The sequence below is a fragment of the Ochotona curzoniae genome, unplaced genomic scaffold (assembly GCF_017591425.1).
Source record: "Ochotona curzoniae isolate NIBS_2020 unplaced genomic scaffold, NIBS_Ocur_1.0 contig_3190, whole genome shotgun sequence".
Lineage (NCBI taxonomy): Eukaryota > Metazoa > Chordata > Mammalia > Lagomorpha > Ochotonidae > Ochotona > Ochotona curzoniae.
In genome coordinates, this window is record NW_024465751.1 from 12,180,707 (window position 1) to 12,207,086 (window position 26,380).

The 26,380-nt window shown below is 45.2% G+C and overlaps 1 protein-coding gene and 1 pseudogene across 1 annotated transcript; one reads left to right on the forward strand and one right to left on the reverse strand.

Moving 5' to 3' along the window:
- The first annotated feature begins 7,162 nt into the window (after positions 1–7,162).
- DSCC1 (DNA replication and sister chromatid cohesion 1) lies at positions 7,163–25,914 on the forward strand. The gene is made up of 9 exons (XM_040979374.1): positions 7,163–7,448; positions 11,381–11,549; positions 15,358–15,492; positions 16,412–16,502; positions 18,834–18,972; positions 19,811–19,863; positions 20,064–20,218; positions 24,092–24,240; positions 25,623–25,914. Exons 1-9 carry the CDS (start codon positions 7,276–7,278, stop codon positions 25,729–25,731), a joined length of 1,173 nt encoding a protein of 390 aa, XP_040835308.1. The 5' UTR covers positions 7,163–7,275; the 3' UTR covers positions 25,732–25,914.
- On the reverse strand, positions 13,129–13,852 carry LOC121155983 (annotated as a pseudogene).
- Positions 25,915–26,380: the final 466 nt, after the last annotated feature.

Below are 26,380 nucleotides of genomic sequence, written 5' to 3' on the forward strand. Positions count from 1 at the left end.
TTTGTTTATTTGTAGGCAGAGTAATAGGGAAATAGAGAGAGAGGAAGAGAGATAGCTTCCATCTGCTGGTTTGTTCTCCAAATGCCTACAGCAGCCCAGGCTGGGCCAGGTCAAATCCAGGAACCAAGAACTCCAACGAGCTCTCCTATGTAATGTCAGGGACTCCTACTTGAGCCGTCACCTGCCGCTTCCCAGGAGTATCGGCAGGGAGCTGGATTGGAAATGGAGTGACTGGGAATCCAAAGTGTTGTGGGAATCCCGAGTGATGGCTTAACCCGTGGGGCCACAGTGCCAACCCCTGGTTTTTAATTCTCAAGGAGAATGAATGAGTATTCTGGAAGATTTTGAACAATGAAATTGCATGACTTCATTTAGGTTTTTATAAAGATTGCATAAGGTAATACAAATAGAGTACTCAGTACAATACCTGATTCAATGAAAAAATATATTAATACCCCTTCAGTGTAGTTTTCTAAGGCAGAACAAAAAGGCAAAATAAGCTGTTTGGGAAAATATAAAACAATATCAACCGTCCAGTAGAAAAAAAATCCTCTAGTTTTACAAGCTGCTATGGCTACATATCAATTGATGTGTCCCTCAAAATTCCACATGTTAAATGCCTTGTCTTTGGAGCGGTACTTTTTGTAGCTGGTAGACATGGGCTTAGAAGGAGAGCTTTGGGGCCCGGCGCGGTGGCGCAAGTGGTTAAAGGTCCTCGCCTTGCACGCCCGGGATCCCATATGGGCGCCGGTTCTAATCCTGGCGGCCCCGCTTCCCTTCCAGCTCCCTGCTTGTGGCCCGGGAAAGCAGTCGAGGACGGCCCGAAGCTTTGGGACCCTGCACCCGCGTGGGAGACCCGGAAGAGGCTCCTGGCTTCGGATCGGCATAGTATCGGCCCGTTGCGCTCACTTGGGGAGTGAATCATCGGATGGAAGATCTTCCTCTCTGTCTCTCCTCTCTGTATATCCGCCTTTCCAATAAAAAAATAATAAAAATAAAAATCTTTAAAAAAAAGAAGGAGAGCTTTGTGTCGTTGAGTTAGAGGGCAATTCTCGCAGGAGAGTTAGAACGTCTGAGTTGGTTGTCTATGGGCCAAGTCTATCTTTCCGGCTTATATCTTTCCACAGGCTCCTTCCTTTGTGCTTGCCCACCACCTGCCAGGGATTGCCCTCGTATAGCAATGCCACTGGGATTCGGGACTTCCAGAGCTTGAGTGGAATAAGCCCTTTCTCTTTACCAGTTCACTGCCTCATTCAGAGTAATACAATAATAAAGATAGACACATCAGTCATGCCTTTAAACGTAACAAAAGACATGAGGGTTACATCTGAATGAATTATATTTTCCATACATCTAGTTGTAAAGCAGAACTTTCTATGAGAATTAACTTTTAACAAAAATAAGGTAATGCAAGATACCATTTTACCTGTTTTTCCCCCAATGTCTGCAATTCTTTCCTCCCAGGAGACATTTCTCTCAAGGTTTCCACTTCAAATGTCAATGAGTCTTCATTTTAAGCCCTTTTTAGGAACAAGTCACACTCTCCCAGGGGGATGTCATTCAAAGGTTCTATGGTAGTTACCACATATGCGCATGTTAAAGTCTTTAGCTACCAGCCAAGCTGTCATCCAGAGTTCTACATCCAGCTTCCAGATATGGCCTCACATGTAGATTTCCATAACTTCCTAATCTCCACATAGCTATACCAGAATTCATCATATTGCACCCCAAAATGTTCTAGCCTTTTGACAGTATATTCTGGTAAACGAGGAAGCATAGTCATTCAAGCAGGAACCTGAAATTCATTCTATTTTTTTTTTAAAAAAAAGATGTACTTACTTTTATTGGAAAGTTAGATTTTCACAGGGAGGAGAGACAGAAAGATCTTCTCTACATTGGTTCACTCCCTAAATTGCTGCAATTGCCTGAGCTGAGCTGATCCGAAGCTGGTAACCAGAAGCCTCTTCCGGGTCTCCCATGCAGGTACCATGGGCCATCCTGTACTGCTTTCCCAGCCGCAACTGGGGCATGCCCTGGATGTTGGCAGCCACAACATGAACTGGCGTCCATATGGGATGTTGGTGTTTGCAGGCAGTTAATTAGCCAATTGAACTATCATCCCAGCTTCTGAAGTTTATTCTTAATTCTTTGTCCTCTTACACCCACCCCATGTCTAATCAAGTAGCTACTGTTGTCCACTCTATCTCCAAATTATTTCTCAAACCCAATCACCTTCATTGTTCACGTGGGCTTTTAACAGTCTTCTCACGTCTATTTTTGTCCAGCTGCAATCTATGCCACAATTTGGAATTATTAACTACTTCTCTGGTTTTTTTCTTTCCTCTCTATAATGTTCATGTATGATTTAAAACTTGTCCATTTCAACTTATCTGGACAATAAGACGCTGGACTTTATGCTAGATATGTGTTTGCAAGGAACAAATCTCAACTGAGCTTGAACTGTGGTTATGCAACAAGGTGGAGGAATCCACCATGGGGGGAGGGGTGGGGGGAATCCCCAGTGCCTATAAAACTGTATCACATAATACAATGTTAACAACAATAAAAAAAAAAAACTTGTCCATTTGCAGTTACAAAAGCCTGCTTGTTGGGCTTTGTAAAGCTGACAAAACTATTTCCATGTCGTATGGTGCGTGTATAATGCATGGTTGTATCCTCAGCATTAATGTATGATAAGCTGGGTATTCCTTTTGACCTACCCTTCTAGTCCTGTCCCTGGAAGCTTTATTGTAAATCATTCATTCATGTAGTGAGTGAATCATTCAGCAAATACTTGTAACAATCCATTCTCTACTGGGCATTCTGTTTAACAATGTCCAACTCACGTCCCAGCAAAGTAGATGGTCTTACACTCTTAGAGACAAAAGAAGACATTAAGTCATCGCACAAAAATAAGAAGAATATTGCAACTTACTTCAAGTCTTGGAATGGGTGAACCTGCTGCTATCAGAGAGATGTTGAGAAGTGTGGCCATTGATCATTTTCGTAGCATGTTATTTAACTTCACGGCATTGTAAAACTTTCAACCTTATTCTTGTTGATTTTGTTTTACGGTTTTTCATTTAAGGGATTGTATAGTAGCTGTGTAATAGACTGCCGAATCCAGATGTGAAGATGCAGTGCAGTGTGCATCTCTACTTCTAAATCAAAGATGGACTCCCAATGAAACTGTTAAACATATCATGACAATAGGATGCTGGACTCTCTGATATTGTCCATACTAGCAATATCAGAATACACTTAAATGGACTTGTGACTGTTTATGAAAAACTATACTAGTGTAATAATATAGGGGAAACCTGGGGGGGAGGGAACTTGGAGGAGGCGTAAGGGAAATGCCACAGCCTACGGAATTATAAATATCATAAAATTTAAAAGGGATAAAGAGAGAGAGAGAGAGCGCATATGGGCAGCAAGTCACACAGGGAGTTCAGAGAAAGATTCTGAGACCTGACTATTGGCCAAGAGTACAACATTCCATTACAGTAGCTACCAGCCACATGTGAATACTTGAATTTAAATGAACTAAGATGACATCCATGTAAAGTTTTAATTTTTCCATCTCACTGTGCACATTTAAGCACTCAAAAGCTACACGTAGCTCCCAGTCAAAGCTGTGCAGACATAGACCATTTCCAGGACTTGAGGATGAAGAGAGTCAATGTTCACTAGACAACGAAGGAAAGGGGCAAAATGCCAGGTAAACAGAGCTTGAATGGCAGGGGTAAAATGATAGAAAGGGAGAAAAAGCAGCAGATGGGCAGAACAGGAAAGTCTCAGAGAACTTCGAAGTGTTCATGGAAAGCATAATTCAAAGATAAGCTTACGGGCCCGGCGCGGTGGTGCAAGTGGTTAAAGTCCTCGCCTTGCACGCCCGGGATCCCATGTGGGTGCCGGTTCTAGTCCCGGCAGCCCCGCTTCCCTTCCAGCTCCCTGCTTGTGGCCCGGGAAAGGAGTCAAGGACAGCCCAAAGCTTTGGGACCCTGCACCCGCGTGGGAGACCCGAAAGAGGCTCCTGGCTTCGGATCGGCATAGTATTGGCCGTTGTGCTCACTTGGGGAGTGAATCAATGGACGGAAGATCTTCCTCTGTCTCCTCTCTGTATATCCGCCTTTCCAATAAAAAAATAATGAAAATAAATCTTTAAAAAAAAAAAAGATAAGCTTACTTTGGTACAAAAACATTTTTTGAAATGCAAGCATGGTTTTCCCAAAAATACGCATTTTCATGATTTTTTTTAAAAAAAATAGATTCCTCCCATATCTTCTACCTGCTAGAGGAAACACAAAGAAACAAGTTAATACAAAGATAGGAAACAAGTTAATATAAAGGTAGGAAAACTAGGAAGTAACTTTAAAAAAATCATTAAATACAGCAAATGAAGCCAGCAGAGGTGTGGCCAAACATGAGACCGAGTGGCCGTGTGCCTGGGGCAGTGTTAACCTGCCCTAGGAAAGACTGTGTATTCAGCCCTGCAGTGTCAGGGCCAGGCAGGTGCATTCAGTGAAGATGCGACAGGTGCCACACTCCCTGCATTCCCTAAGTCTTTGACAACGGCTTTTTAAAAGGTGCTTATATTTTTTTATACTAAACTTATTTTTTATGATGTTCACATTGTTAAAAAGGATGCCTGTCCATGTGAACTATGGATTAGGGTGGGAACAGTAGAGAAAAGGGGGAAAGTGGATGAGACAACTGCTTCCAATCCCTGTTTTCCTTCCTGTATCTGGGAAAAGTAGGGAGAGCTGCCCTCAGCAGCCCAACCACATCAGAACCCCGGAATGGGGTTTAGCCACCTGTTGTCATCCTAGGGTCCCCAATGTGGAGCATGTTCCAAGGGTGCTGTGTAAGTGGTTTTGATAGTTTATATATATATATATAGGAGAAGGGGGAAAATAAAGCGAGAAGTCCCACCTAGCCTCCCAACCATCACAGGGTCCCAGATGTGGGCCATGCTCCAAGGGCACTGTTCAAGTGGTTCTGATAGTTCAACAGTTCTTAATTGTTGCCAATCTTGTCATTCCAAGCATGATGAAACCTCTTCAGAATCTACTGGTTGACATAGTCCACCTTAGCATTTCCACTTGCCCAGACTTTTATTGCCAACACTTAGCTAGGGTAGTTGATTGATTTGTTCTGTCCTGTCCTCTGTTGTGGTACCATGTGTCCTCTGTGGGCTCCAATGTACTGCCATATCCTCCATGTGCACCTGAATATGCTGTCCATTGCTCCGTCTGAGCCACTGAAGAGGCTCAGCTTTGACACATGCACTCCATGGTCAGACCATGGAACCTGCAATTCTCTCCATGGTTAGGGTTCTGAGTCCAGCGGTTTGATTGGGGGTTTCCCCAAAGAAACTTCATCTGAAGTTATCCCAGACCTGATTCTTGTGTGTGCTTGCCAGTTCAGGGTCCAGCACACACCATCACCCCAATCAGTCTATGCATATGCTGGTGATTGCAATTGCTGAGTCAGTTCTGCTTCCAGCCCTGTCTCCTACACAAACGAATGGGTGTTGGAGCCCAACCTGATCCTGCCCACCACACACTCGGCCCTCAGGCAAACCAGTGGGAGCTGCAGTCTAATTGGAGCGGCCCACCATAATTCCCACCAGGCCTGCTCCCTGCCCTGGTCCTGTGATTGCCAATATGTACAGCAGCCTTGTTCATGTCCCAGCTGCTCCACTTCCTGCCCAGCTCCCTGCTTATGGCCTGGGAGGGCAGAGGAAAATGGCTCAAAGACTTGGGACCCTGCACGCACATGGGAGACCGGGGAGGGAGCCCCTGGCTTCAGATCAAGCTCAGTATCAGCTTCACTTGAGGAATGAACCAGCAGATAGAAGATCTTTCTGTCTCCTTCTCTATAAATCTGCCTTTCCAATAAAAATAAAGAAATCTTTCAAAAAGAAGAAAAGTGTAAGAAGTGGGTCACATGAGCCAGCCTTCCCACTACCAGCCAAAGCACCCCCTAAAACCCTGAGATGCCCCCTTCCAGCGGTTTTCTCCCAAATACTAAAAAGACATGCCAGTTTCTGGCTTTGAATGCAAGTGTTGTAGTCAGTTTTTTAAGACTATAAAAAAAGTGTCAGCAGCAGGCTTCTTTACAAAGAAGTTTCTTTTGGCTTAATAGCTTTTGAAGTTTCCAAGTTCAAAGGACATGATGCAGGCCTTGGCCAGGGCTGCCCTGGCAGAATCACGTCTGGACACACTGCTCCTTCCCTTCCAGGAAGGTCACTAGCATTCTATTACAAGGGGCTCCCCCCAAGACAACCCTCATTCAATCCCACTTTCCAAAGCCAGATTCAACTTTTTACCCTCTTTATAGCATTAAAGTAACACTTCCTGGGTTAAGCTTCTCCTGCGTGAGTTTGGAGGAACTAGTCCATCGGACCAGAGCAGCAACCCTTCAGCTCACCGCCACGCTCTCTTACTTCAGTGAAGGCCTTGCACAAAGCAGCCCTTCGAGTGGACTATTCCTCCCAGGCTGTTTCTGCTCTCTGGGGTCGGGGAAGCCAGACTCCTAAATTAGCCCGTAAGCACGAGGGTTCACCACCCGTGGGAGCGCACTGACGGGCTTTGCTGTTAACATGTGGGTCTGGAGTAATCCTTGAGCACACCTTGGAAAAGTCTAGTAATGAGTTTCCCCGTCTCCTCCGGGGAGAACTCGGGGCCTTCATTACTACAGAACGCTTGCTTTCTCTTGACCTGGATAGCAGCCTCACATCTGCCACAAACTAAGGAACGGACAGACCTAGCCCAGGCTGACGTCGCCCAGCTGTGCTCATCTCCAAGGCCCAAAGTTAGGGTCCCCGCCATCGCTCCCGGCTTTGGATTGTTAGCACAAAACCTTCACTCCACGGCTGATTAGGCTCCCGGCAGTGCCCCCACACTCCTTTACAGGATGACCCAGCGTCCACCTTGCAGGGTCGGGGTGAAGGGTTAATGACACTACACAGAAAGCGCGCTCACCACAGATCTGCCCCCAGAGGAAGCAAACGAGGGAGGGGGCAGCGGAAGGAGGGGCTGAGGTTCCGGGTGGCGCTCCGAACGGCGGCTCCGCCCGCGCTTCCTTTCCGCATCCCCGGCGCCGCGCGGTCCTGGGCTGCCGAGGAGCGCGCGCGCCCAGGACGCGCCCGGGACGCGCTCCGCCCCGGAAGCGCACGTCCAGCCTCTTTGGCGCGCTTTTGAAGGGAAAAGCTTCTATTTGTACCCTTCTCGCAGGTGCTAGCGGTCCTCCGGGTGTTGAGGCGCCACGATGAGCAGGACCCGCGAAGAGGTGGACGCGACGCTGCAGATCGCCAAGCTGAACGCCGCCGAGCTGCTGCCCACCGTGCACTGCCTGGCCTTCGGCCCCGGGGCCAGCGGCGGCGATTTCTGCCTGCTGGAGCTGGAGCCCGCTCTGTGCCAGCAGCTGGAGGCCGGGCACAGGTAAGCAGGGCCGGGCGGCGCCTCCTGCCTCGCCCAGGTGCCAGCGATAAGAGGCAGACCAGAAAGGGGCATACACGTGGACACACAGCAAGCTGGTGTGCGAGGCACCGTGCTGCTCTAGCGGTCAAGCTGCTGCCCTGAGGTCATGGCGGGACAGGTCGAGGGCTCGAAGGCATATGGAAGTGGAACTTTGGTAAGGTGTTTGAAACCCTTGACGTCACCGTCAAGGGTTCCACAGAGCTGTTTGTCACTCTGTCCTAAAGTACGGCGTGTATAGGATTCTTGCCTTCATCTTGTATTTCTTTTCCCCAGAGAAGTGGATGTGAAAGGCCAAATTCCATTCCAGGTTACTGGGTGGGGCCCCCAACGCAGACTTGCTAGGGGTTACTCACTTAATGAACATCTGAAGTTTTCTCTCATTTCAGGTTAGCTGCAAAGCTGCTGCAGGATCATGGCCTAAAAATTATACCCAAGGAGGGGAGGAAAAAAATCCCAAGTCCAGGGGTCATCACAGTGCCACAACTGGTTAAGCTGCTACTTGAAGCCCTGGCCTCCCTTGTCAGGGTGCACAGTGTGGTCCCTGACTGCTCCACTTCTGACCCAGCTCCCTGCCAGTGTGGCCCAAGTGGTTAGGTTTCTGTTGCTGTGTGGGAGACCAGGGTGGAGTGCCAGGTTCCTGGCTTTGGACTGGCCCACCCTTGGCCATTGCAACCATTTGAGGTTAACCCACAGGATGGAAGATTTTTTTCTCTGCCCCACCCCATCCCTGGCTCACTGTCTACCACTCTGCCTTTTAAAGAAAGGACATTTTTAAGAAATAAAAAAAAAAAATCCAAAGGTGAGGTAGTGTCTGAAGGCAGTCTTGACAGTTTTGGGCGGGTTATACAACCCCGGCTCCAAAAATCACGGAGGGGCACTGGGCTGACTGTCTTCCACACCCACTTCCTCCAGTTGCTCTGTTTTACTAGCTATCCCTTGTACGTTTCTTCTGGTTGAACCCTTTAGACTCTCTTCCAACTCCATACATCACCGCTATCCAACGGTGTAACAGTTAACTGGCCGGTCTGCAGGCACCAGCCATCAAGTCAGAGAAGTGAAGGGAGATGGTGCTCATTGCTTCCTGTCCACCAGTTACAATTAATCTAGCTGTCCGAAAAGCAGAAGGGCCTAAAAATGTGTGTTTTGTGGGGAGAGTTAACAAATATGAAAATCTTTCTAAATGGGGCCAGTGTTATAGCAGGCTAAGGCCTGTGGTGCTGGGATCTCCTATGGGCGCTGGTTCATGTCCTAGCTGCCCCATTTTCCATCCAAATTCCTACTTATTGCCTGGAAAAGAATCAGAGGATGGCTCCAGTCCCTAGGCCTCGACACTCGCCTGGGAGAACCAGAGGACGCTCCTGCCTTCTAGCTTTGGGTCTGTCCAACTCTGGCCACTGTGATCATTTGGGGAGTGAACCAGCACATGGAAGATCTCTACCTCTCTGTATCTCTCCCTTTTAAAGAGTTATTTTGTTTCTATTGGAGAGGCTCACTTACAGAGGAGGAGAGATCTCCCTTCAGCTGGTGACTCCCCCGATGGCCATGATGGCCAGAGCTGAGCCGATCCAAAGCCAGGAGTCAGGCGCTTCTAGGACTCCTTCATGCATTTGCTTTCCCAGGCCACGAGCAGTGATCTGGATCGAAGTGGAGCAGCTGGGACATGAACCAGCGCCTAAAAGGGACGCTGCACTTGGAGGTGGACGATTAGCCAGTTGAGCCATTGTACTGGTCCCTAAAATAAATGTTAAAAAATATTCCTGGTGGGGTGGGTGTTGAAACACCGGTTAGACACTGTTTGTTCCTCATCAGGGGGCTTGGGATTAATTCTCAGCTCCTCGTTCGGATTCTAGCTTCTTGTTAATGCAGACCCTAGCAGGCAGGGCACACGGCTCAGGTTATTTGCTTCCTGTCACTTGCATGGAAGATCCAGATTGAGTTCTGAGCTCCCCGCTTCCATCTGGCTAGCCTTGCAAGTGTGGGCATTTGTGGGGCAAACCTGAGGATGGGAGCTCTCTGTCTACTTCTCAAGTAAACAATAATAATAATAAAAAGTACATAATTGGCCCAAATTAGCATTGTTAGAAAGTGGGTGTTGTGGCATAGGATGCTAAGCTGCCACTTGGAATATCTACATCCTATACTGAGGTGCTTGGATTCCTATCTGATCCCTTTAGCTCCAGCCCAGCCTCCCTCGTAGAGCCCAGGAGGCGGCAGGCAGTTGAGTTCCTGCCTGCTGCATGGAGACCGCGCTCCAGCTGCTGCCGGGGTTTGGGGAGTGAAACAGCCACTGCAAGTGCTTTTTTCCTCTCCTCCTTTCTGTCACTGTGCCTTTCAAATAAATAAATCTGTACAACAAGTGAATCTAAATATTTTCATTTAAATGAAAACAATAAAAAAAATCACATAGACTTTTATTTCAGGGTTTTCGTGACTGATTTAAAAGGTGTGGTCGCGTGCAGGAGGGTCACAGGCTTCACAGACGAGGAAAGCTGCTTGAACCAGCTTGGTGCCTTTTTATCAGTTTTGTCATTGCTATTTGTCGCTCTTCCCCCTCACTTTCTTCCTTCTCTTGATAAATTCCCTTTAGTCCATTTTGTAAGACACACTCTTTTCATCACTTTTCTTTCAGCATCGCAACCTCTTTATGAGGCCGTCTGCTTTCTGTCTTGTTTTGCAGTACAACTGATGGTGAGGCTGGGCGTGCTCCCTTGACTGTTAGACGGTGCTCCGTGTAGCAGGAGGAGGACTCTGGGAGGGGTATCAGGAACACCGGCAACATGGTCCTCCCCAGGCAAACTTAGAAATGCAGAATGCTAGGGCCCAACTCAGAGCTGCTGGCTTCCAGTCTACCTTGTAATAGTTTGATAGATCTCTAAGATCCCCGAGCATGCGTTTGAAAAGTATTGTGTTAGTATGGTTATGGAGATTGCTACATCTTTGTTATTTACTGATTATTTTTATTGACCTAGGAGATATTCTTTTCATCTGTTGCTCACGTGCCAGTGACTTGCGCTGGCGGGGACAGGGCTGACCCCAGGAGCTGGGAATTCTATTCAGGGTAGTGGGAATCCAGCTGCTTGAGCTGCCCTGGGTGAGCATGAGCAGGAAGCTAGAATCTGGAGCCCAGTCGGGATTCGAACACAAGCGCTATGACATGGAACGCAGAGACCCTGACCTGCCTTTTGTTAAAGCTCTTGGCCACCCCAGGAACTTGGGACCTTTGATTAAACTGTTTTTTTTTTTTTAAAGATTTATTTATTTAGTTAGTTTTGGGGAAGGCTGATATTCAGAGAGAATGAGACAGAGAGAAAGATCTTCCATCTGCTGGAGTTGAGCTGATCCAAAGCAAGGAGCCAGAAGCTTCTTCCTGGTCTCCACGTGGGTGCAGGGTCCTATGGCCTTGGGCCATCCTGGACTTTCCCAGGCCATGAACAGGCAGCTAGATGCGAAGTGGAGCCTCTGCGACACGAACTAGTGCCCATAGGAGATCCCAGCAAGTGTAGGATTTAGCCACCAGGCTATTGCACTGAGCCCTTTTTTTAAGATTTAATTTTTTTTTTTTGAAAAGCAGATATACAGAAAGATTGATTAAATTTCTAGATGCATTGTTTGCGCTCTTCCTAGAAGTTTGCACAAATATGTCAGGTAGAAAAATTTGGTCTTTTGGTCTTGTTGGTTCTTTCTTGCTCATCATTAATTGTTCTTAGTTGGCCACTGGGTGTGCATCCAGCTGGAATCAGAACTTGCCCTTGCCCTGTGGCTCTGTCATTATTCGGAGGGGCCTGACATAGCGTCAGGACGTAGTTGTAAGTTCTGTAAGCATGGAGGGTTTGGAAATTGTTGGTGAAGAAGTTGTTCACTGGGCTCTCAAAAAACCCTATTTTTTCCTGCAGTTTCGTAATTCGCGGTGATAAAGATGAACAAGCTGTACTGTGCAGTAAAGACAAAACATACGACTTGAAAATAGCAGACACCTCAAATCTGTTGCTTTTCATTCCTGGTTGTAAAACTCCTGACCAGCTGGCGAAGGAAGGGACTCACTGTAACATTATTCACAATGAGGTACTGTGCTTCGTCTCCTAAGTCTTCTGAGGGCACTTCAAAAGGGTCACCAGAATTAAAACGAAAATATAGACTGGGGGGGCAGGCCTTGTGGGGTGGCTGGTGACGCGGCCTCTCGGGATGCCTACCCTCCCTGCCAGAGTGCCGGGTAGTGTTCTGGCGACTCGCTTCTAAATCACCTTCCTGCTGATGTGCCAGGGATGCCAGCACATAATGGCTCCAGTGTTTGGGTCTCGTGAGACCTGGATGGAGCGCCTGGAATTCCTGCTAGCGCCTGGCCTTGCTGACTGTTGCAGTCCTCTGGGGAGAAAAGCTGTGGATGGAAGATCTCTCTTTCTCTGTCATTCTGCCTTTCAAGTAGATGAAAATAAACATAGTAAAAAAAAAAAAATTGTTTGCCTTGGTGCCAAGCAAGTTTGAAATCGATGCAGGCAGAGGATAATCTGCAAGTTCATGGAATGGTCATGTTCAGGAAGAACTGTGCATGGATTTGGAAATTTGTTCACACCAAATTATACTTGCCTTTTCATTATGTTTTCCATGAATCTGTTAAAAATGACTCTAAGTCTGAAAAAGGATGATACTTGTTCATCTTACCGCAGTTAGAAATTTTAGAAAGCGTATGCTCTGAGGTATAAAATCTAAGCTGTTGCTTGGAAGAATCGGAAGTTTCTGAGCGTTGTTATTGCCCCGTTGTGTGAACTTGTCTTTTCCCGTTTTTGAATTGGAGCTTCAAGGCCGATTCATCATTTTCTGTAATGGGGAAAGTTGACTATTGGATGATTCATTCTGAATGTTTTATTTATTTTTAATGAATTTAACTGTGTTTTGAAAAAAAGGGGCTGCTTTAAACCAGAGCTTGTTCACTTGGTAGTATTTATGAGGTAGAGAAATGAGGAAATTTGAGTTTTTTGAAGGGAGGGTGTTTCTTAGCTTTTCAAGCGGGTTTAGTTCATTATGATCGGCAGCCAAGTATAACACTTTTTAAATTATTTTGGAGAATATGGGTGGCAGTTACCGAACAAAAGTCTCCATCCTGTCTAGGTTGTTCCACATGTGGCAGGGAAGGCACGGCCTGTAATTCTTGCAGAGGGACTTCAGGCCAGCTGCTTCCTTAAAAATAGAATTGGAAAGGAAAGAAGTGGAACTGCAATGATTCATGTGATTTTACCAGCACCAAATTTCCAGTAAATACTGTATTTTGTGTTTTGTTAGGGTTATGTCTTACTGTGTAATGAAAAAATACTGGGAGTTCACTCTTTTGTTAAATGTTTTTTTTTTTTCTTCCTGGTTTTGTGGCTGTTTTTATGAGGGCATGGTAATCTCTGTGAATTCCTTTGAGATCTTGTGGGAATTCTGTGTATGGAGGAGCAGCCAGTGAATTAACTAAGATCCATTAATGAAGGTTTGAATTGGTGGTTACCCGGCAGATGGCTGTAAGGACAGGGTAGGGAATGCTGCCGGGAGTGACATGGGTGTGACTGCTGAGGGTGACAGGAGTGATGGGGTGCGTAGGGCACACTTGGGAACACAGAGGCCAGGTAGGTGAGAACCGCTACTCCGTAACTCTGTAAGAAAGCTAGCCCAGTGCCACTGTAGCTTTAGATTTCTGCTTTTCTTTCTTCATTCCTTTGTGCTGCAACATGGCACGGAGAACCTCTGTGGCTCCCACAATGGCCTCTCCTGCTCTCTCGGCAGATGTCTTTGGAGCAGGTGCCGTCTGTGCCAGGGTTTTCTGAGCCTTCTGAACTTCGAGGGGGAAGATCTGCCTTCTGGCCCGTGACTCTTTGGGGAGAGGCGTGAGCTGGAGCCTTGTAGGCCTGCAGCCTTTCTGCCTCCAATGGTGTTCCCCCATCCCCGGTCCCCTCCGCCCACCTGTTTTTCTTTTTTTGCTGGAGTCTTAATAGCTGCAGCACTCTTAGCAATAGGTGCTTTGCTGGGAAGTTTCAATAAAGCTGCTCTGTGCAGCTTCTTTACTTGATTTTTGATAATTCTGCTTCTTATTTCTTTACCTTCCTGATTTTAAAGCTTTGGTCTTAACTTTCCACAGTCTGGCTTCAATTTTCTTGGCCCACCTTGTGGCTGCCCATTTTGTATTGCCATCAGCCTTCTCCCAGGCTTTTCAGATATGAAGTCCGGTGGGCACTGTGTGGAAACTTGAGAATGAAGTCAGCTAGCTGTGTGCGTTGGGAAGGCCTGGCCTGTATCTTTACCCATGTGCAGGGTCCTTCAACCAAGGCCCTGTTCTGAGCAGTGACAGCCGCAGTTGTGACCAGTTCCCACCCAGCCAACCGCCACAACATGCCTGCCACCCTATTGGCAGAGCTTGGCCAGAGAATAGGATTGCTTTTTTGAAGTCAAGATTGAAGTTTAGATTTGTGGGACAAAAATCTCCAGATTATTTTTAATGCTAGCATCCAATCTAAATACTGTGCCAAACCTTGCTCCTCTTCCTCCCCCATCTTAATGCGCAGATGCATGAGCTGACATTGATGCATGGGATGTAGCTAGAAGACTGTCACTTTGCACCCCAGTCAGTCTTGCTGCCTTGGTGCAGCGGCTCCTCTTCTGAAGCCCTTATTGAGCAGCGCCCCCTGCAGGCTCTGCACCTTGTCTTCTCCAGCAAGCCTTATCTTAGGTAGCAGAAGCATCCTTTGTATTTCCGTTTCAGTTGGAAGGAACCCAGATGATAGAGCAGTTCAACTTATTTTCCTTCTTTCAGGAAGCACTTGTTGAGCACCTGCTAACTGCTCGATGTAGGACAATCCTGGAGACACAGAGATTGTTAATAGAAGTTTGTCTATTATGTGGCCTCTTTCAACTGTCTCTTCTGGGCTTCTCATTGTTTCACAAGTCCAACAACAGAATTAGCTAAAATTTTTTCCCCTAATTTTTACTGGAAAGGCAAATTTACAGACAGAGGGAGAGGAAGAGAAAGATCTTCCATCTGCTGGTTCACTCCCCAAATGGCTGCAATGGCCAAACCTGAGCTAATCTGAAGCAAAGAGCCAGGAACCTCCTCTGGGTCTCCTATACAGGTTCAGGATCCCAAGCCTTTGGGCCATCCTCTACTGATTTTCCCAGTCACAAGCAGGGAGCTGGCTGGGAAGTGGAACAGCTGGGACACAAACTGGTGATCGTATGGGATGTGGCTTGAGCCATTGTGCTGGCCTCTATATTTTTTTTTTTTTCATAATTTATGTGAAAGCAGACTTAGAGAGAGAGAGGTATTTTCTGTCTACTGGTTCACTTCCCAAATGTTCACAGTGACAGGACTGAAAGTGGAGTTGGGAGCTTCAGCCAGGTCTCCCACATGGATACCTCCCCAAGAGAAAATGAAGTGCCTTGGCCCCACTGACTTGATTGTTATAAAAAATATATTCAACTTTTAAAAAATGTATTTATTTGTTTGAAAGATGGAATGACAGAGAGAGAGTGCGGCAAAGAGAAAGAGGTTTGCTTGTTCACTTTCCAAATGCTTGCAGCAGCTGGGACAGAGCAAGTCCAAAGCCAAGAGCCAGAACCCGTATCCAGGTTTCCCAGGTGGATCCTGGCAGCCCAGTGCTGGAGCCATCCTCTGCTGCCTCCCAGGCGCATTAACAGGAGGCTAGATTGGAAACAGAGGTGGGATTTGGATCCAGACACTCCAACATGGCATGCACACATTCTAACAGGTGGCTTATCCTGCTGCCCACAGCACTTGACCCCTCTGTCTTTTACTTTTTGAGGTTTGGTGGCATAGATGGAGTCTTGCATGCTATTTGCTTTTAGACTGCTCTAAAAGGTTATACTTCATTACCATTTCTAGATCCTTGGTTTTTCTAATAATTACTGGGAGTTAAGAAGATGTAGACCTAAATTAAAGAAGCTGAAAAAACTATTGATGGGAAATACCTATGAAGGACCTGACAGTCAAAAAGAAAAGGATTCAAGTCGCTCAAAAGTAAGATGTCTGTGTGAGTATAAAAGCAACGAGCATCAGTAAGTGCGCACACTGGTGACATTCTTTTTAGGCTGTGTTATGAGAATTTCAGCCATAAGCCTGTCTCAAGGTGGATTTGGTGTGCCTTTCCTCTAATGGCTAATGATGCTGAGCATCTTTCAAGGGCTTTCGATCGTATGTGCATCTTTGGAAAAATTTCTATTTAATTCCTTTGCCTGCTTTTTAATTGAATTGTTAGTCCTGTGTTACTTAGTGGTAAGAGGGTTCTTTATATAGTCTAAGTTGCTTATCTTATAGATGCTCTGCCAATATTTTCTGTAATTCTGTGGGTTGTCCTTTTCACTTTCTTGACTTTTTATGTGGTCAAGTGTCTACTACACAAAATGTGCCATTTTCACCATGGTGAAGTTTGTAGTTCAGTCGCATTGAGTTCGCAGGAAGAGTGCTGTGTTACCATCAGCACCATCCATTTTCAGAAACTGTTCATCTATGGCAGCTGAAACTCCACACTCATTACATTTTAATTCCCCATTCCTCCACCTCTCAGCAGCTGGCAGCCACCATTCCATTTTCTGTCTGTATGATTTTGACAACCCAGAATGCATTATTATAATATTTATCCTTTTTTACTGTTAGCACTTTGACATATGCGAGCCAATTGTTCTTTTTTTTTTTTTCGCTGCCTATGGTTTCAGTATCATTTAATAAATTATTACCAAAATCCAATATCACAAAGATTTTCTTCTATGTTTTCTTTGAAGATAGCCACTGACTTTAAGTCATAGTCATTATATATGAATACAGGAAATGGAGTGGGCGCATAGATATTGCCTTAATTTAGTCTCTATTTGCCCATTTCAACAAGAAATCTTAAAAATAGTTCTCCAAGGTTTTAACATATTTTTTTTTCTTGTTTCAGTATACAACTGGTGATTTGCTTGATCAGATTCAGGCAAGTGAGGAGGAAATAATGACCCAGTTGCAAGTTCTAAATGCCTGTGAGATTGGAGGTAGTGTTCCTGACTTAATAACGATAGATTATTTGAAAGAAAAGTTCTTGAACATCTTTACCCTATTGCATACTGTTTATTGACTCTTCTTTTGGGCTCTGAGATGATGATACGTGTCATTTTAGATGTGGTGTAGAAATGCGGTGACCCTCTTCACAACACAAAGTCAGTCTGCCTGTGCTGACTTGAACTTCGTCTTATAAGTCCTTTGGCTGAGGTGGCAAAGGAGGAGTCATGTTCAACCAGGAAAGGTCCTTAGACATCACGTGCTTTAATATTTCCATTTAAAAAGAAAAGATTTATTTATTGTAGAGTGCGAAGGAGAGACCAAGAGCCAGAGAGCTCTTCTATCTGCTGGCCCACTCCCCCAAATGTCTGCAAAGGCTGGAGCTGAGCTGATCCGAAGCCAGAATCCAGGAAGTAGTTTTGGGTCTCTTACATAGAGGCAGGGGCCCAAAGCTTTGGGCAGTTGTCCTCTGCCCTCCCAGGGAGCTGGATCAGAAGTGGAGTAGCTGGGACAGGAACTGGAGCTTGCAGGTGAAGGATTCACTACGCCACCAAGCTGGCTCCATATTTTCATTCTTTTTTAAAGATGAGGAAACGAAGGCCTAGGAAGGGGAGCTAACTGTTGAAGCTTACATTTGAGTTAGTGATAGGATATAACATGGAACTCATATCCTGTAACTCTATTTCAGCATGAATTTAATAACCTCACTGTATTTCCAAATCGCTTGGAAGATGAAACTTCGTTTCTGCTTGTGAACACTCCAGTGGATTGTTGAACATGCATTAGTTTATGTCATGCTTCTGAAAAGAGGTCTGGGATTGTGCCTTTAATATTTTGACCAGCCTCTGCTCTGGGCCGGGGAGGGGGCTTTTTGTTCAACTTCTGGGTTTGTGGGAATCCTGCAGAGTATGTTTGCATGCATCTTTCATTGGTCCCAAGCAGCAGCTGGACTGTGTTGGGAAGAATAAAATTAGCATGTGTTGGCAGGTGGACTCTTCAGTTTTCTGATAATCTTCTAAACAACACTTTTGTGAGACCTTAACTGTCAAAAGTGACAATCGAAAGTAACAAATTCTGTTAAAGCATACAACTTTAGAACTAATGGGACGGGCTTAGCTCTTAGTTGTGGCTTGAGAGCCACTTGATCTTAGGAATCTAATTTTTCTTATGGATTTTGCTAATTATTATGATGCATGGATATCAATGAATTATAGTTAAAGCTAAAGAAAAAAGTTGGGGCCAATGCTGGGACACACTGGTTTAAGCTGCCATCTGTAATGTCAGCATCCACTAGAGGCACCAGTTTGAATCCTGGCTGCTCTGCCTCTGATCCCTCTCCCTGATAATGCTCTTGGGAAAGCTGTAAATGATGCCCAAATAGAGTCTCCCCGATGGGAGACCTGGTTGGATAGCTGGGTAGAGCCCCTGGCTTCTGACTTTGCCCTGATCCATCTCTGGCTGTTCTGGTGATTTAAATGGGAAACGAACCAGCTGATGGAAAATTGTGCTCTCTCTCTCTTTCTCCCTCTCTGTAACTGCCTTCCAAAAAAGTAAATAAATCTTGAAAAAGTATAAATTACATAAACATGTTTTAAAAAGATGAGCCAAAGAATATATTTTACTGTAACTGTACTATTCACTGATTGCGTGGAGATGGTTTTGGTCAGGACATGTATAGGTCACTCTTAACCCTTTGGCATGTTGTTTTAGATCTCACAGCTCATTTTTTCATGTTGTCTTTTATTTTGTAGAATAAGAAGGGAGACACTATGATGCCATCTAGGTTGTGCCATGGATTGTAAAATGGCATCCGTAACCTTTCATGGGATTAGGGAAAAGGACCTTGGTGCCAGTCTTTCTTGTCCTGCTCATCCACATTATGCCCAAAGGCTGCTGTGCCTGGAAGGAGGAGCAGAGCATTTCCACATGGGAGCTGGGCCGAGAGTGACAACTGTGGCTGTGCAGCACAGTGGAGGTTGCCAAGTAGGGTATGGCACCTGACACTGACATTGTTGGTATGATGTTCTGAAGAAAGAGACTGTAACAGGTGCAGCTTTCTGCATTTTCACCTAGTTCACCTGTGAAATGATAATATTAAAAACACTTGGAAAAAAAATCACAGTGTTAGTCATTTGTAAAATTCTCCTTAAAAGCCACCTGATTTCTGTCGAAGACAAAATGGGAGAAAAGCGTAAAAAGAGCCCTGGTTTAAAGAAAGCATGGTCAGTGTTTCGTTTTTGAAGCAGGGCATGAGTTATGCTGCTCCTTAGTTGACTCAGTCACTTAAAAGGTTCTTTGATGATTGTAACTGTTGGAATGTGTAGGTTACTGGAGAATTCTCGAATTTGATTATGAGATGAAACTTCTGAATCATGTGACTCAGCTTGTGGATTCTGAATCTTGGTCATTTACTAAAGTTCCATTGAGTATATGCCTTCAGGAACTTGGACCATTGGAGCCAGAGTAAGTATTTTAATTGCATGTCACTTTGGATGTCGTTAATAGAAGATCCAGTCCTTTACAGACTGCAACTTAATTCAGAGCATGGACTATTTATATGTTAATATCAAAAAATGTTTAAAATATAGAAGCAGGGGACAATGCTGTGGCACAGCAAGTTGAGCTTCTGTCTGCAGCGCTGCTGTCCTATGTGGGTGCAGGTTCGAGTCCCGGTTGCTCCCCTCCTGATCCACCTCCCTGCTAATGCATGTGGGAAGGCAGCTGTCCTATGTGGGTGCAGGTTCGAGTCCCGGTTGCTCCCCTCCTGATCCACCTCCCTGCTAATGCATGTGGGAAGGCAGCAGAAAATGACCCAGTTCCCTGGCCAGCTGCACCCACAGGGGATACCTAGAAGTTCCTGTCTCTTGTATTTCTTCCATCCCTGTTGGGAAGCAAGCAGATGGAAGACTCTTTTTTTCATTCTGTAATTACCTTTTAAATAGATAAAGAAATAATCTTAAAAAAAATCAAATATGGAACCAAACTTGCTATGGGATCCAGTAGGGAACTCTAGGGTATGAACACATCATTTTTTTGTTGTTTGCCAAAAAAAAAAATTAATTAATTTTTAAAAATGCAGAAATTATGTTTGAGTTATTTTATAATAATGCATTTATACACATAGTTTATGTTAAATGCCTAAGTTAGATCCTAATTGAGTTAAATATGGTACTATTTGGCAACCCCATAATTTAGTATTTCAAATCTGAAATTTATACTATACTTTCTATGTAACAATAGGGACTCAAATCTAGTGCCTAAAAATGTGACTAACTAGTCATGAATGTTTTACCTTTTCCAGGGAAATGATAGAACACTGTCTTAAATGTTATGGAAAGAACTACACAGATGAAGGTAAGGGCCGCTCTGTGAAGGACACTCGGGAACTTCCTGCGCGTTAGAACTGGCGTACTTTCCCCATGGGTGTTGTTGTTAACAGCTGGGATTCCGTGGATCTGTGGGAAGTGGGCTGAGGTGTTATGGTCCCTTCCGGCATGGGAGGAAGGGAACACTGGTGCTGTCTTCAGTTGTAAGGATCTGAAACTTCCCTTTAGGTGAGGTTTATTTTGAGCTGAACACAGATAAGATATGCCGAGCCACCGCCCAGATGCTGCTTCAGAATGCAGTCAAGTTCAACCTTGCTGAGTTTCTGGAAGTCTGGCAGCAGAGTGTCCCTGAAGGAATGACAACGAGGCTCGAGCAGCTTCAGGTAACATGACTAGGAACTGCTGTGGGATTCAGTAGGTGCTTAATTACTGGGTGATACCTACGGTGGAGCTGAATGTGGAGCCAATTTACTGATCTAGGCACCCATTCGGAGTGCACTGTGCCTTCAGTCCCATCACAAGGTCCTAGAAAATAATAAAAAAAAAAAATGTAAAAAAATAAAAAAAAAAGGTCCTTTAGAACTCTACAGTGCCTTGTTGAGTATGACAACACAAAACTAAAGGGCTTTATTAAGACATAATTTACATATGACAAAGCATGCAAATTGGGCCCCACAGGATGGTTTTTTTGAGTAACTTTCCTTGCAAACACTGGGATCTCACATAGGTGTCTGTGTCCTTGCTGCATCCAGCTCCCTGCCTGTGGCCTGGGAAGGCAGTCGAGGATGGCCCGAAGCCTTGGGACCCTGCACCCATGTGGGAGACAAGAAAGAAACTCCTGGCTCCTTCTTTTGGATGGGCTCGGCTGTAGCCATTGTGGCCATCTCGGGAGTTAGCTAGCAAATAGAAGATCTTCCCCTCTCTCTTTCTCTCTATAAAATCTGCTCTTCCAGTAAAAATAGATAGATCAAAGTTAATATAGCCGTCACCACATTGTACTTCAGAGCACTTGCATAGCTTCAGTCAATTCTTTATCCAATTTACATTCATTCCTGGCACCACCCAGTATGTCTCATTTCATCCCTTTTCATGTCTTACTCCAAACTACCGTGACAGGTTGCCTCTGCCAGAGCAACGGCTTCCCTAAGCAGAACTTGAGCTTCTGATTTTGCCCTCTTCTAGCCCATTCTCTGGAGTGCTAATAGAATGATCTAAAATTGCTGTTGAAATGAGATGAGTTCCCTTGTTTTATAATAACTTAAGTTGCCCATTGCACTTAAGTTAGAAAATCCCCAAGTTTGCATTTTGGCAAACTTCATGGTCATTGCAATAGTTTTATATCTGGCTGCTTTCCCTACTGCTAATTTTAAACCAGCCTTGTTTTATATTTCAGGATCATTAAGAACGCTCCACCTTACGTCCCTCACACAAGACCTTCTGGTCTGCAATGATACTTTCCCCACTTTTGCCTGGTCATGTCTTACTCAATTTTGGCTTATTTTATTATGGAGGCCTTCTGTCATTTTCCACTTTTAAGAAAACATCTCCTGTTTCATGCCATAGCACCCTATACTTTTTCTTTAGGGCACGTAGTACTTAGCTTTGGAAGAATGTTGAGTTTGGTCATTTCACACTCTGATAGCATTTTTTAAAAGATTTATTTTTATTGAAAAGTCAGATTTACAGAGAAGGAGAGACAGAGGAAGATCTGTCTGATGATTCACTCCCCAAGTGGATACAATGGCCAGAGCTGAGCCAGATCTGAAACCGGGAGCCAGGAGCTTCTTCCAGATCTCCAACGTGGGTACAGGGTTCCAATGCTTTGGGCCATCCTTGACTGCTTTCCCAGACTAAAAGCAGGGAGCTAAATGGAAAGTGGAGCAGCTGGGATACAAATTGGTGCCCATATGGGATCCTGGCACATGCAAGGCAAGCTCTTTACCCACTACGCTATCAAACCAGGACCTCTGATAGAATTTTTTTTGTATTGCATCTTTCTTTTTTTTCTCTCTTGTGATATAATTCCATAGGCTCTAGCATTTCCTGTCCCCTCCCCAAGTCCTTTGCTCTTACTACTGATTTCCCCTCAGCATTCCTTCAGGAACAGCCATTAGCCAATCATGCCACTATTGAAATGTTTTCCAATGTAAGCATGGACAGTGTTGGAGTCCAGGATATATTCTGTCAGGATGCATGCAACAGTTTCACTGGGAGTCCATTTTTGTTCTGAATGTGGAGAGGCATACTGCACTATGTCTCCACATCTGGACCTGTCTGATAGTATTATACATTTATCTATCTTGTATACATGCTCATATTTTCTAATCAAATCAAATGCATTTCCTTTATGTCTGGGCACTGTGCTCCGTGCTGGGGAGACAATGTCATACAAGGCACCATCCAGGCACTCAGAACTAACGGGATGGACTGTGGGTGGAGGGTGCAGATTATATGTGCAAATCTGTTCTTACAGTGCAGAGTGGACTCTACCATGGGAAGGGCACCTACAATGTGTCAGGGGTTCCAAAAGTTGGTGCGGGGAGACTTATCCATCAATTCAGAATGCTTCTTTGAAGGAAAGAATAGGTGGTCAAGTTGCTGCGCATGGAAGAATAAACTCTTGCATTGTCAGTGGAACGGAGAGCAGCAATGGGAATCCAGGAGACCATGTTGGGAGGCATGGCTAGCAGAGCTGTACTGTCACAGTGCAGGGTAATCAGTAGGTACCATCACAGCCTACTTTTTTTTTTTAAAGATTTATTTTATTTTTATTGGAAAGTCAGATATACAGAGAGGAGGAGAGACAGAGAGGAAGATCTTCTGTCCGATGATTCACTCCCCAAGTGAGTGCAACGGCCGATGCTATGCCGATCTGAAGCCAGGAGCCTCTTTCGGGTCTCCCACGCGGGTGCAGGGTCCCAAAGCTTTGGGCTGTCCTTGACTGCTTTTCTGGGCCATAGGCAGGGAGCTGGATGGGAAGCGGGGCTGCCAGGATTAGAACCAGCGCCCATGTGGGATCCCGGGGCGTGCAAGGCGAGGACCTTAACCACTACGCCACCGCGCTGGGCCCCACACTCTACTTTTAATTCAATTCAGATGGCTTGAGCCTATCTGCAGTTAATCTCTTAGTGACATCAAGGATCGAACTGAGAAACTTGAACTCTGTCTAGGAAGCTCTTGGGGACCATGCAGTGACATCAGTTAGAGGAGCTACCTCATCAGGAACACGTCAGTTATGGCCTTTGGGAAGAGTACTGTGAGAGTCAAGAAGGGGAAATGAACAAAAGCTTGTGTAATTATGAAAAGGCTCTCGCCATTTAAATATGCCTAGATGAGAGAGTGCTGGCAGGGGCTGGCATTGTGGTACAGTGGGTAACTGTCCAGCTCAAATGTTCTGGCTGCTCTACTTCCTATCCAACTTCCTGCCAATTGTCTGGGAAAGGCAGCAAAAGATGGCCGAAGTGCTTCAGCTCCTGCCACACGTGTGGAAGACCTGGAGGAAGTTCCTGTCTGCTGACTTGAGCCTGGCCAAGTGTTGTCTATTTTAGCCATTTGTGGATTAACCAGCAGTTGAAAGATCTCTCTCTTTCTGTAACTCTTTCAAATAAATCATCTTTAAAACAAAGTACTGCATGGGCCCGGAGCGATGGCGCAGTGGTTAAGGTCCTCGCCTTACACGCCCGGGATCCCATATGGGCGCCAGTTCTATCCCCGGCAGCCCCGCTTCCCTTCCAGCTCCCTGCCTGTGGCCCAGGAAAGCAGTCAAGGACAGCCCAAAGCTTTGGGACCCTGCACCCGCGTGGGAGACCCGGAAGAGGCTCCTGGCTTGGGATCAGCATAGCATCGGCCGTTGTGCTCACTTGGGGAGTGAATCATCAGATGGACGATCTTCCTCTCTGTCTCTCCTCTCTGTATATCCGCCTTTCCAATAAAAAAAAAATAATAAAAATAAATCTTTAAAAAAAAAACAAAGTACTGACCAAAGAAACAGGCATTTAGTAATTAAAAACAAACAAATAGCAAGGCTTAACATTAACAGAGGACAGAAAACTGGGAAGAAGAATCAAAAGAGTCTGCTGGAATTGATACTGACAGCTCACTGATGACTTTTAGGGTTGGGGCCGTCTCTTAGACATCTCTGCATCCTTTGTGTTTATTCTGTGCTGCTGAGTTTTTAAATGCCTTGGACCAAGCTAATTCGAAAGGTAATTAGGTACCAGATCATAAATTGTCCCTTTTCTTCCTATTTCTTGTAGGGTTTAGCATTGGTTGATAGAAACTCAAGGCCAGAAATCATATTTTTGCTGAAAGTAGACGACTTACCCGAGGGGACTCAGGAACGTTTTAACAGTCTATTCTCTCTAAGGGAGAAGTGGACAGAAGAAGATATAGCTCCATATATTCAGTAAGTCATTGATTTAAAAGGACTTTGGAGAGTTGGTCTGTTTTTACAAAGAGTTTTAGATTTATTTGTAGGGCACAGTTTTGGTGTGTGTGCATATCGCATCAGAATCCGCTGCTTTCCTTGAAACTTCGTCCAGTTGCTACTCTCTGTCATCCCCCACCATGACTGATCCTGACAGTGGAACAGGTTTCTTTTCCACTGCTCTAATACACGCCTCTCGGCTCCCTTCCTTACAAAGTTGCTGCTCTCTGAGGGACAGAATATAGATGCTATGGGAGACATTAGGGTCTCTGACTACCCCTCCCATCCTTCCTGCTCCCTTACTTTTACATTGTGGCAAAGGGCAGATTCCAGAAGCTGCAGCTAACCCCAGGTCAGTGCTCCGGGTCTCAAGTCCATGGACACCTGAAGTCCATCAGCATGTTGACCCGATCCCTCCTAACATCCTTTCGCTTCTCTTTTCCCAGCTTAGATTCCACTGGCATTCTCTCCTACTGTTCACACGCCACTCCCTGGATAGTCCCTTCCTCTTGTCACACTTCCCCGGTTAAAAAAAAATTTAAACAAACAAACAAACAAACAAAAGATTAAACCCAACTCCTTCTCACTCTGTGCCTTCCTCATGTGAGCAGCTGCTATTTCCCAGGGAAAAATACTCAATGGGGGACCACAAGATTTGGGAACCTCAGTGGTAGGCAGCATGACCCGTGGGCAGGCACCATTTATCATTCAAGTTTTTTTTAAACCTTTGGAGCTTCCTCCACACCCCTCCTCATCACACACTGGCAGTACCCTAACTCCTCTTCAAACAAAGCCTATGAGCTTACACCTTGAGAAAACAGAAGCAGGCAGGCAAGACTCGCCTTCCTTCCCACTGCTGGCCCTCCAGCGTGATGCAGGAGCTGCACCTGGTCCTATAGCCAGTGCTGCTGCCTGAGAGCCACGGGAGACCCTTCGAGGAGCTGCCTCCCCTGGTTATCCTGGCTGTGTTACTCTCTGTTCATTCACTCCCATCAGCCTAGTTTCTTTGTAACGCTTCTCATCTTGAGCAACAAAGAAAGCAGCATCGTGGACTGTAGGCTCTTGTTCTGCTTCACAAGAAAACTCATTTTAAAGTTTTGTATCCTGTCTGAATCTCAAGTTCCTTCCACCTGATACAAAGTTCAGTCATCCATTATTCCTGCCTTACCATGACGGTCAGAGGACACACGTAGAGTCCAAGTAGTTCAGTTAGCACTGAGAACCCACATTCACCCTGTTCCTCCCTGAACACACACATTTAGGCCAACCGGAAAGATGGATTTAGTGGTGAGAGATGAAATAACTAGTGCTGTGAATAGGTTTCATTCTCAAAATATTGACCGTGTTCTTTTTGTTCCCAGAGATTTATGCGGAGAGAAGCAAACCATAGGTGCATTACTCACTAAATATTCTCGTTCTTCAATGCAAAACGGCGTTAAAGTTTACAATTCCCGAAGACCCATTTCTTGAAAGAACACGTATTTCTTTGGAACTAAAGTTGCATTATAAAAATGCTGGATATTAAAGGGGGAAAAGGATACTCTTCTGCTACTTTTATTCCTGAGTGAAAACCTTTGCTCTTCTGACATGTAACATGATACACCTTTTTCTTTTTATGAACATACACACAAAATAAAGTATTATTTCTATTACATGTGTATCTCTGATGGGGACATGATTTTATTTATTGAAAAACGGTTTAGCTTTTTATGCTTAAAATCCTGCTTCCTTAATAAAGGTCTTACATTCTAATTATTAACACCTTTAAAAATTTTTCAGAGGGGCCCGGCATGGTGGCCTAGCAGCTAAAGTCCTTGCCTTGTAACTGCTGGGATCCTATATGGGCGCCAGCTCTATATCTTGGCAGTCCTACTTCCCATCCAGCTCCCTGCTTGCGGCCTGGGAAAGCAGTTGAGGACAGCCCAAAGCCTTGGGACCCTGCATCCATGTGGGAGACCCAGAAGAAGTTCCTGGCCCCTGGCTTCGGATCAGCTCAGCATTGGCCGTTGTGGCCACTTGAGAAATGAATCATCAGATGGAAGAGCTTCCTCTCTTGGCTCTGCTCCTCTCTGTATATCTGACTTTCCAATAAAAATAAAATAAATCTTTAAAAGAATTT